Consider the following 12,712-nt stretch of genomic DNA (forward strand, 5'->3'; position numbering starts at 1 on the left):
AGAGTACACATGTTGAAGAAGTTGCTAGATACATAATTACTAACCCTCAAAAAGTTCGTTTCATTGGCATGATAGATATTACTAGCTGTATGGGTGAAATATTTTTTCTTATAGTTGTCTACCATTTCCTGCATTAGGTAGGTAGCACACACACAAAAAAAAAAACGCATTTACTCATACAATCTATGACTCATATTTTACTCAAGCATTTCCAACACATCCACCCTCTTCTTCACATCCATATCTATAGTACGAGTCTCCAACTATACAACATCGTTGGGACTATTCCAGCTTGAACCATACCCATAATCACACCCCCCCCCCCCCCCCCATAAGCTCTCTTCCCACACGTTTTGTGCCATCAGACTCTTTGCCCCTTCACCTGTTTTATGTCTTGCTTATGCTTTCATGTTTCCATTTTCTACCATGTCCATTCCCGAGTATTTAAGACACTTCATATTCTTAAGATTTTCTCCACTCAAGACTCGTACCGTAACCAACGTATTCCTCTTTCCTGCTAAACCTAACCTCGTCTTTATTCACATTTACTCTCAACATACTCCTTTCACACACACACTCTCAAACTGAGTCACTGTTCTGCAGTTTCTCATTCAAAATCTGCCACCAAAGCTCTGTCGATATCAAAGAACAATTGACTCACTTTCCAGGCCCTCTTCATGGCCTAGACTCCATACTTCCCCCTCCTCTCTCCAAGCCCTTTGCATTCACCTCCTTTACCACCCAATCCACGAACAAATAAAACATCCATGATGGTGGCACGCACCCCATTTGCAAACTAACCTTAATCAGGAACCCCTCTCTCTTTTCCTACCAAAGGCTATGAATGTCTCACAGTTTTCCTACTCGTACACATGCCTCACACTCTTAATAAAACTTCGCCTCTTAGTAGCATTCTTCCCATACCATATATTCGTTACACTGTTTATCGGGTACCTCCGTAACCCAATGTTTTCAACAAATCCAAAAATGCCACATATAAATCCTTTGTCTCTCTAAGTATTTCTTACGGACATTCCTCAAAGTAAATGCTTGATCCACAGATCCTCTATTAGTCCTTCACCCTGGGTCACCACTCTCCAGTACAACTTATCTGGTACACGATATAAACTTATACCTCTGTAGTTCGTAACACACCCATATCCCCTTTGCCTTTAAACGATGGTTAACCTTCAGACATTTCACTTCACCATGATTCATACGTACGTTGAAAATCGTAACTAACCAGCCTACAACACAGTCGGTCCCTTACATAAGCAATTCAAGTGCAGTATCATCGACTCCATCCACCTTGTCACATTACATCTATGCAACGAACCGGAATAAATGCACAGCATCCTATAGAAGGCATACTACTCTTAATAGAGGATTTCAGTGATAAAGGAATAGACTTGGGGAATTTGGATTATGATAGTAGGCTCATTGAGACAAGTTTCCAGTGTATACAGGAAAATGCCCTGTATTTACACGTCATAGAACACCATTACAAGACCTTATCATCACTCCTACTAGCATGGATATTGAGAACATTACATACAATACACCAATTGGAAGAAGTGTTCATGCAGTGCTCAATGTGTGATAAAAAGGGACAGTAAGAGAGCATAGGCAAGACAGAAAATAGAGATGTAACAGTGGAAACTAACCTCACCACAGTAACGTTATCGGTAATTCGAGACAACCAAATGTTCGTTTTATTTTCCAGTTTCTGTTGGCAACCTTCCAAGAAAATTAAAGATGAAAGACTAAAGGTGTTTCAAATCGCACACGCAGCAGCGACAGGTAGTACACACCAACAACAGGTCGGCGTTTTGCTTGCCGTCTCCCACTTGCTCTCTGGCGCTGTGTTGGGTGTTGGCCATGGACATTTGTGTCCTCTTGATTACTGTTGTGGACAATGCCCTATTTCAAGCGTCGTCGGCGGTTGCCTGACAGCGTGAATTTACAAAATGGCCTTGACAGACTCCAAAGTTGGCCTGATACGTGGTTGATGAAGTAAAACCCGAGTAAATGTAAATGTAATGAAGATAGGTCACAGTGAAAGGAGATAAAGCTGCAGAAATCGGTAAGTGAGACAGAAGTGGCGGATAACATCTTTTCTTAACTTGTCACCTTGGTCCCACCTTAGGAGAACGGTTCTGGAGAGTAACTGCTTTCCTTGCAAATATTTGAATTGCATTCAAGTTACAGACGAGGAAATACTTGGCACGTTGTTCACATCTTACATAAGGTAGAAAAAAGTTAGTTTATGCTCCTCAGATTTGGACACCGCACCAAGACAAGCACAAAGAGCCACTGCAAAGTGACCAGAGACTAGAAACAAAGATGGTACTAGAATTGAAAGAGCTGAGTTAAAGAGCTGAGTGCAGAGAAAGGCTTAGAGGTCATAGATTTGCTCACCTTGGAAAAGGGAGAATGAGTTCTATGAGATGGCAGGAAGAAACCTATCAGTCGGTTATTTGAACCTCAATAAAGTTTCTTTTTTGTTCATTCCTGTACGCTTAATATTTTTTCATGCATAAAATATCTTGGTCTCAATGACGGATAAACAATATCGGAATAAAATTTAGCCGTGGAAGGTTGACAATAATTGTTTGGGTCATAAGTATTATAGATAAAGAACAGCACAGTGGGATTTTGTTGCTTATTCATTGATGCAATTATTGTCATTTTGCTTTTGTTCTAATCACCATAATGTCTACAAGATATCATTCATATATTAGCAGAGAAGTGATGCTCTGTGCATGCCATCACCTTCTCAATCACTGTCTCTCAACCTTCGCCAGGTATACTTAACAAACAATTTTGTTTTCCATATTTGTTTGCAAATTTCCAGGTAGAAAAGCAGAACCAGGAACAGTTGAGGAATGGCCTAGTTTGTTCACGTCAACACCAATCTGTCCTGTTTGATCGACAGGCAAGCCCCTTTGACTTTTCTATGGATTCATATACCCTGGTACTTTATCGCCCCCTGTTTACCATACTACTCAAATATACTCAGTCACGCGCATTGGTGACATTTCATTGTAATCATAAATGGCTCTACCAGTACTAGTTCACTTTTGTCTACTCGCTCAATAGATCATAATAAATCTGATAGTCGAGATCAAAATACTGAAGAATGTGTAATGGCAGTGAACATCGTGCTTTAACACCTCATTGTTGTAGTATTGATGTGGCTTTTCTTATTATGTCTCCGCCTCCAACAACTTCACTTATGCTCAATAGATGGCAGTAAGATGTTATAATCTACTGCCAGTGTTTCTTAACCACTTTCACCTCTTGATTAATTTTTATTATTATTGCTCGCATGTTTACATTTGCTGTCATCGCGCGGGTTTGAAGCTATTAGTCGAAGGATTTAATATAGTATTTTCTTGTAAGTAACAGCAAGAAATGAGTTGGTAATCTTAAGTATATTGTTCTTTTTTTTTCGTTTTCCATATCTTGAGTGAATAGGTGAGATTATATTGTCTCCTGGTTGCTGGGTGCAGTTCGGGCACCATTATTACCATTGGATTAAGGTACACCCCAGAGAAGGCACTTTAATCCGTTAAGTGAGAATGTTGAAGAAAAAATCTACCTTGTATTAAGAGATTGTAAGAACCTTACTCTACTCTTGACGTAAAGAGAGGAGTAAAGGGATGATTGGAACGGAAAATTTAAGCCATTTCAAGGAATGGTGTAAAGTTAGTTGGGGTAGATTTGTGATGACTTCACATGTGTCAGTTTTGGTAACTGTAACTTAAACGTGGTTAGATTTAGGTTTACTTCCCTGGACTGCTGCCAAAATATTCCCCTGGATAAATTACCATTTTAGTCACGCATTGAAATCAGCATTGGATGTTGAGTGATTTTGCTTTTGCTGTGCAGGTGTAATGTTTATCCCATGCATTAATTGTGGAACATGATTTGGAGCATCATATCTCTAACAGAAGATTGAGTTATATTCAGGGTTAATGTGAGTTTAGATAAGTTAAAGAAAACATGAATTAATTGAACTTATGTAAACCATACCTAGTCTTCATTAACAGCCACCATGGGTGAAAGTCTAGTTTAGAGATGCCACTTTTGTTGGTAGTTTTTCTTATGGATTCTTTGCTGCTAGAGTAAGGAATGATATCATAGTATAGTAATTTGCTTTACTACCCTTTAAAACTATCTTTTGTTATTTTTTTAACTCAAGCGTTAGGGTCCATAGGGATGGAGAAAATATAGAATTAAATGATGATACTGTAATATGAAATGTGGAAATTAAATAATGTGCACTTTTGATGTTCAAAGACCCCATTTAGGAAGTAGATCTTTATGATATTATGTTGTCTACTGAAAAATATATAGTTGTCTCTTATCACCTTCAAGGTCTTTGGTTGGCAGTGTAAACAGACTTCAGTTGCCTAAAGAGATATAAGAATCTGACCCTGTGCAGGAGAGACCTCATAAGCGTCAAGCCAATGACCAATGTAAACATTTGAACTCGCTAAACAAATTTGCTAATTTTGTATTAAGTTGGATTGAGATGTTATGAGGGTTGTAAGCTATTATTGGAATGCATGTATGGTAAAGGATAATGGGCATTTCTACACTGTACAGGCAAGTTTTCTTGTTTTATTATCAACATATGAACTGAATTAAGTTCTACAGAAGCCACACAAATACCTTGTGAATGTTTTTGGTGAGCTGTCTGCAGGAGGGTCACTTATGTCCTCACACTATGTGCAAGTACATTAAAAATTTACTTAAGGGCACCATAGGTGTCCCTCCTGTTCACTTATTATTTACAAGATTTCAGCAAAAGTATTAGGAATGCATCAGTATAAATGTCCATTGTTGACAGTGAGTGTTTTTACCCCACAGTTTTCTTGTGCTTCAAAGCCCTGCCCACTTTACAGTAACTTGAAATTGATGGGGGTACAGGTACTACACATAAACTCCCAAACCCTATATCACCTCTATACATTGTAATGATGCAGTCTTCAGAATTCCGTTGATTGTCGAGAAAGGGGACATCAGTAAACTAGAAAATTACCTTAAGAAGTATTGCAGAAATATTATGAGTTTAGTATGCCAGTTACTCAATAAAATAGCCTTTGACTCATACTGACTGTTAGTCATCATTGGTTCAAATGCTGTTTTGCTGACTAGCCATCATAATAATCTTTGACTCACTGGTGTCAACAAGACAGCATCCATTGATCTTACACAGCATTGGTAACTAGTCAGCTCTGGTGAGTCAGATGTTATTAACACAGCCATCTCAGTTGTTAGGATACAAATGATGTAAACAAGGTAGATTAGGGGGTTTGATTATTGATAGCTTAAGATGGTACCATTTATTATGTTCATTGTTTAAAAGATGGAGTGAAAAAGATTTTGTGTGATCGGGGCCTGAACATGCAGGAGGGTGAAAGGAGGGCAAGGAATAGAGTGAATTGGAGTGATGTGGTATACCGGGGTTGACGTGCTGTCAGTGGATTGAATCAAGGCATGTGAAGCGTCTGGGGTAAACCATGGAAAGCTGTGTAGGTATGTATATTTGCGTGTGTGGACGTATGAATATACATGTGTATGGGGGTGGGTTGGGCCATTTCTTTCGTCTGTTTCCTTGCGCTACCTCGCAAACGCGGGAGACAGCGACAAAGCAAAAAAAAAAAAAAAAAAAAAAATTGTTTAAAAGCTACAGAATGCATGTACCAGAAATTATGAAACACTATAGTATACATACTGAACAATGAATTATGTTAATAAAAACAGAGAATAACAAACTTTGAATCCTGGTGTAGCCTTCTCCTCATGGGAAATGTACAACATTAAAGATCTACTAAGGAGAGTAACCGTCTTTCTGGAAAATGATCTTGAGGGTTCCTGGGATATTCACAGCAATGACATCAGCAGAAGCAGTCTTGCTAATCATCTTGATGGTGTGATAGTTGTAGCATTTCCTAAAATTCATAAGCCAACCAGGACATGCTCGAAATGTCTTTGCTGCTCCATTTTCCACTGCCAAGTCATCATATATGCTCTAGGCCTTTGCATGTATCACATATATGCTGGAGGGAACATTTTCATGAGTTTGATCTTCGATCCAAGTGCTCAACATTCTTTCCATTCTGTCCATATTTGAACTGTAGAAATAGCTGCTGCATTATATGATTACTGTGTGGCTGTCAGCAAGTCAAGGGTGGGCCATTTTGATAACTGTTTCCCTACATCTTGAAGGTTTGGAACTCTCACCTCTTGTGTCTTTCCAAGTAGCTGTGACCTGGTACATTTTAAAAGACAGGTCTTTCACTTTCTCTGAAGTTCTTAGATACTTTCCCTTGTCTCTTCTTTTCCCTTTCATAACCCTCTCTGCATTTCAATAAATGCCCCAGTCTTGATGTGAACTTTTGTCCTTGATTGGGGCCTCCAACTTTGAAAACAAAGGGGGGGGGGGTTCTTAGATGCACTGATTAATGTCTTAGATGGAACTCTTTGATCTTTTTTGCACATCATGAATAGTCTGTAAAGTAGATTTACTAAATCCAAGGGCACGGTTGATCAGCTATTTGTATACCTCTCTCGTAATATTTGAGCACATCCATTTTAACCTCATTGGTGATGGCCTTATGCTGCTGGTACCAGGAGAACTTGAAAGACACTTTGATGCCCTGTTGCAAAACACGTGCAATATACAATATGCTGCATCACAAAATACTCTAGCACTCCATGATTGTAGACTGTATACATGCCATGTATATATGTCTATCACATAGTATTGGCATTGCTACACCGCCATGCTGCCAGCCCATTGATGGTAATGTTTTTCTTAACATAAACTGGCACAAATTAAAAAAAAAAGGTGTAAATGGACTGTGAGCATTTCTGAAAATGGCATAAATCGTGACCCCTATACTCACTGTTGGGTTAGACTTTGCCACCTGTGTGAACTACCATATATCAATGTTCTGAAAACAAAAAATCCCAAGATCCAAAACAAGCTTGGCCATACAGATATCAGATGATGAATTCTCAACCTGAACTTTCTCTATTGTACACCCCATAGTGTTTTAGATGGCTGCAGAGAATGTGTTGAACGGTCTTGGAATATTTCATAATGTGTGTGTGGTATCTACAGAATTATTGTGGATATATTTTTTGAAAATCTTTTCTTTAAATCTGTAAACCCATACGAAAGGACATTAATAATTTCATAGTAAGCATGATGCATGATTTTTTTCATAATTATTAATCCTCTGTTGCATTTACCATATGTATGGTTGCTTATTTGTAACATTTTAAATTTTTTTACATAGATAATTTTAGTTAAATCTCTTGTAACATATTCATATTTTGGCATATGCATATTTCAGTAGCTAGAACAGAAATCATGGCAATGATGCAAGAACGATCTGTTGATGAGCAGGAGTCTGAGACTGACATGGGAGCTTCAGGTCCAATGCTTATAAATACTCTTGAGGTAAGCCCTGTAGTTAAATTTGCATCATGGTAGTGTTAGAGAGGAAAAGTTAATGCATATCTTATCACATAAGTATCATTACAAATAGTTTTCTCATCACCAAAATATAATCTGTGATGCTACTGTATTTTTTGTTTATTCTACAATTAACTATTTTCATTTGTTGGTGTTTTGAGAGAGAGAGAGAGAGAGAGAGAGAGAGAGAGAGAGAGAGAGAGAGAGAGAGTGGAGTCTTTTATGATGATATATGCATTTGAGTAACTTAGGCACATGGTATTTTTTCCAGCTATGACAGGAGAATTCTAGTGACATACAGGGACCTCTAAGTTTATACAGTGGTTACATTCTTGAAAATGGTCATATGAATCAAATAATGTAAATAATGGAGATTAAGGAGTTTCATTATTAATAAGACAGTACCTGAAAATAGGGAAATGAAAAACTACAAAATACATATATCGGGAAATATGTAGTACAATGATATACATTTTACCCATTCTCTTAATGATTGAACTTTGGGAATACAAGGTCTTAGATGCACTGGTTTATAGTCTGCTCTTTGATCTGTGCACTATGACGAATAGTTTGTAAAGTAGATTCGTTAAGTCCAAGGGTACACTTGATATCAGCTGTTCATTCACTTCACTCGTAATGTTTAAGCACATCCATTTTAACCTCAGTCTTACACATCTTAGCACCACTGGTAACAGGAGAACTTGGAAAGATGCTTTGGTTGCATGATGCAAGAGGCAAAACATACCATATACAGTATACTGCAGCACAAAATACTGTAGTGCTCCATGGGTGTATTTACTGTATCTATGCCATGCGTTCACATGCCTTTCACACTGCACTGGCAACGCTACATTATCGTCCTGCTAGCCTTATGATGATCACACTTTTCCAAACTTAAGCTTGCATTAATCAAAAAAATGATGTAAATGAACCATGCTCATTCCTCTAAAAATAGTGTAAATCGAGAGGTCCCTGTATATGGATAAGTGGGACAATCAAACATTTTATGGGAATTCAAAGAATGGGGGAACCTCTATGTCTTAAGTTCATGATTCTTGCTGTGAACCTGTCAGTCCTTGACAATTATAGCAATTTAAGGGTTGAATATTCAGTGGAATACCAACTTTCTCCTTCGTAAATCCATTAAATCCATTAAATCTAGAAACTTAAAAGGGCTTAGAAGAGAGCTTCACATATACGTACTCATATCTGGATCTGGAGAAGGCATATGATAGAGTTGATAGAGATGCTCTGTGGAAGGTATTAAGAATATATGGTGTGGGAGGCAAGTTGTTAGAAGCAGTGAAAAGTTTTTATCGAGGATGTAAGGCATGTGTACGTGTAGGAAGAGAGGAAAGTGATTGGTTCTCAGTGAATGTAGGTTTGCGGCAGGGGTGTGTGATGTCTCCATGGTTGTTTAATTTGTTTATGGATGGGGTTGTTAGGGAGATGAATGCAAGAGTTTTGGAAAGAGGGGCAAGTATGAAGTCTGTTGGGGATGAGAGAGCTTGGGAAGTGAGTCAGTTGTTGTTCGCTGATGATACAGCGCTGGTGGCTGATTCATGTGAGAAACTGCAGAAGCTGGTGACTGAGTTTGGTAAAGTGTGTGAAAGAAGAAAGTTAAGAGTAAATGTGAATAAGAGCAAGGTTAATTATTAGGTACAGTAGGGTTGAGGGTCAAGTCAATTGGGAGGTGAGTTTGAATGGAGAAAAACTGGAGGAAGTGAAGTGTTTTAGATATCTGGGAGTGGATCTGGCAGCGGATGGAAACATGGAAGCGGAAGTGGATCATAGGGTGGGGGAGGGGGCGAAAATTCTGGGAGCCTTGAAGAATGTGTGGAAGTCGAGAACATTATCTCAGAAAGCAAAAATGGGTATGTTTGAAGGAATAGTGGTTCCAACAATGTTGTATGGTTGCGAGGCGTGGACTATGGATAGAGTTGTGCGCAGGAGGATGGATGTGCTGGAAATGAGATGTTTGAGGACAATGTGTGGTGTGAGGTGGTGTGATCGAGTAAGTAACGTAAAGGTAAGAGAGATGTGTGGAAATAAAAAGAGCGTGGTTGAGAGAGCAGAAGAGGGTGTTTTGAAATGGTTTGGTCACATGGAGAGAATGAGTGAGGAAAGATTGACCAAGAGGATATATGTGTCGGAGGTGGAGGGAATGAGAAGAGGGAGACCAAATTGGAGGTGGAAAGATGGAGTGAAAAAGATTTTGTGTGATCGGGGCCTGAACATGCAGGAGGGTGAAAGGAGGGCAAGGAATAGAGTGAATTGGAGCGATGTGGTATACCGGGGTTGACGTGCTGTCAGTGGATTGAATCAAGGCATGTGAAGCGTCTGGGGTAAACCATGGAAAGCTGTGTAGGTATGTATATTTGCGTGCGTGGACGTATGTATATACATGTGTATGGGGGTGGGTTGGGCCATTTCTTTCGTCTGTTTCCTTGCGCTACCTCGCAAACGCGGGAGACAGCGACAAAGCAAAAAAAAAAAAAAAAAAAAAATCTGGGTTTTTTGTTTAGCATGCTCTGTGTTCCTGTTTGTATTAAATTTTCCTCCCACTAGGTGCAACAGTGGCGTATGGAAAATTTGTGAAACCACCAGTTAAGCTATAAATGCTTGAATGGAAAAGTTTTTCATCCATTAAAACATTTTTGTCTTTCTTCATTTTGCATGCTGCAGTCTTGGGGAGATTAAAAGGTATGGTATTCTAAAGCTCAGGTATGAAGAACAATGTGCTGTAATGATATTGTACATGGAGCTGTATTGTGTGGTAAACTTGCAGTACTAATGATGTTCTTTTTCGCATATAACTCTGTGAATTTTATTATGTTTACCATGAAAGATATGAATGTACCTACTGTATAAAGAACAGTTGAGGATATAATTGTTAGACATGGGGTAGATGGTGTAAATGAAAATGGTAATCAGCTTGTTAATGAAAATGGTAATCAGCTTGTTGAGTTGTGAGCTAAAATAGGATTGGTTATTGGGAATATTTTATGTAAAATAGGCATTCACATAAATATTCACCGAAGGTCAACAGGTGCTGTTGGTTCATGCACTAACTGACAGACATGCAGAGGAGCTTCCTTTGGTTGTGAATGTAAGTGTGAATAAAAGCAAGATTATTAGGCTTAGCCTGGTTGAAGGACACGTTGATTGGGGTGTGAGTTTGAATGGAGAAAATTTGGAGAAGTGGAAGTGATTTAGATACCTGGGAGTGGACTTGGCAGCAAATGGAACCATGGAAATGGAAGTGAGTCATAAGATGGGTGAGGGGGCAAAGGTTCAGGAGGCACAGAACATGTGGAAAGAGAGATTGTTAGATTGTTATCTGGGAGGGGAAAAATGGGTGTGTTTGAAGGATTAGTAGTTCCAACAATATTATGTGGTTGTGGGGAATGGGCTATAGATAGGGTTATACTAAGGAGGATGGATAAGACCATTTCAGCACACCCTCTTCTGCTATCTCAACCATGCTCTTTTTATTTCCACACATCTCTTTTACCCTTTCATTACTTGCTCAATCAAACCACCTCACGCCACATACTGTCCTCAAACATTTCATTTCCAACACATCCACTCTCCTCCATACAACCCTGTCTATAGCCCATGCCTCACAACTATATAACACTGTTGGAACTACTATTCCTTCAACCATACCCATTTTAGCTCCGAAATAACGTTCTCTCCTTCCCTACACTTCGTCACTCCCAGAGCCTTCTCCCCCTCCCCATCCTGTGACTATCTTCCACTTCCATGGTTCCATCTGCTGCTAAGTCCACTACCAGATATCTAAAACACTTCACTTCCAATTTTTCTCCATTTAAACTTACATCACAATTAACATGTCCCTCAACCCTGCTGATCCTAATAGCCTTGCTCTTATTCACATTTACTCTCAACTTTCTCCTTTCACACACTTTTTCAAACTCAGTCACCAACTTCTGCACTTTCTCACTTGAATCAGCTATCAGTGCTGTATCATCGGCAAACAACAACTGACTCACTTCCCAAGCCCTCTCATCCCCAGCAGACTACATACTTGCCCCTCTCTCTAAAACTCTTAAATTTACCTCCCTAACCACCTCGTCAGTAGACATATTAAACAACCATGGGGATATCACACACCCCTGTCACAGACTGACCTTCACTGGGAACCAATCACTCTCCTCTCTTCCTACTTGTACACATGCCATACATCCTTGATAAAAACTTTTCACTGCTCCTATCAGCTTACCTCCCACACCATATACTCTAAGACCTTCCACAAAGCATCTCTATGAACCCCATCATAAGCCTTCTCTAGATCCATAAATGCCACATACAAATCCATCTGTTTTTCTAAGTATTTCTCACACATTCTTCAAAGCAGACACCTGATCCACACATCCTCTGCCACTTCTGAGACCACAGTGCCCCTCCCCAATCTGATGCTCTGTACATGGCTTTACCCTCTCAATTAATACCCTTCTATACAATTTTCCAGGAATACTCAACAAACTTATGCCTCTCTAGTTTGAGCACTCACCTTTATCCCCTTTGCCTCTGTACAATGGCACTGTGCATGAATTCTGCCAATCTTCAGGCACTTCACCATGATCCATACAAACTTTGAATATCCTTGCCAACCAATCCACAACATAGTCACCACCTTTCTTTATGAATTCTTTTGCAATACCGTCCAGACCCTCCACCTTGCTGGATTTAATCTTCCACTAGGCTTTCACCAAACCATTCTCCCTGACCCTATCACTTTGCACACCACCCCGACCAAAGACCAAAACACCCTACATCTGCCACTCTATCGTCAAACACATTCAACAGACCTTTAAAATACTCACTCCATCTCCTCTTCACTTCATCACTACCTGTTACCACTTCTCCTCTCTTCCCTTTCACCAATGTTCCCATTTGTTCTCAGATTTCTGCATGTTATTTACCTCCTTCCAAAACATGTTTTTATGCTCCCTAAAGTTTAATGATGCTCTCTCACCCTAACTCTCATTTGCCCTCTTTTTCAATCCTTGCACCTTTCTCTTGACCTCCTGCCACTTTCTCTTATACATCTCCCAGTCATTTGCACTCCTTCATTGTATGTATCATCCAAATGCTTCTCTTTTCTCTTTCACTAACAATTTAACTTCATCCCACCACTCACTACCAATTCTAATCTGTCCATCTCCCACCTTTCTCATGCTGCATGCATCATTT

At 39.3% G+C, this 12,712-nt stretch overlaps 1 protein-coding gene across 4 annotated transcripts in view; it reads left to right on the forward strand.

The window, feature by feature from the left end:
- The first annotated feature begins 3,277 nt into the window (after positions 1-3,277).
- The window catches only part of spn-A (RAD51 recombinase homolog spn-A), a 55,828-nt gene continuing 46,393 nt past the window's right edge, over positions 3,278-12,712 (forward strand). For 2 of the 4 annotated variants that reach the window (XM_071673134.1, XM_071673136.1), the window contains exons 1-2: positions 3,278-3,397; positions 7,371-7,477. In XM_071673134.1, the coding sequence (XP_071529235.1) occupies positions 7,388-7,477 (90 nt within the window). In that variant the 5' untranslated portion in view covers positions 3,278-3,397; positions 7,371-7,387. Of the gene's footprint in view, positions 3,398-3,448; positions 3,543-7,370; positions 7,478-12,712 lie in introns of those variants that run through there. The other 2 variants (XM_071673137.1, XM_071673135.1) reach the window with 2 other exon arrangements.

Source organism: Panulirus ornatus, chromosome 18, assembly GCF_036320965.1.
Source record: "Panulirus ornatus isolate Po-2019 chromosome 18, ASM3632096v1, whole genome shotgun sequence".
Taxonomy (NCBI): domain Eukaryota; kingdom Metazoa; phylum Arthropoda; class Malacostraca; order Decapoda; family Palinuridae; genus Panulirus; species Panulirus ornatus.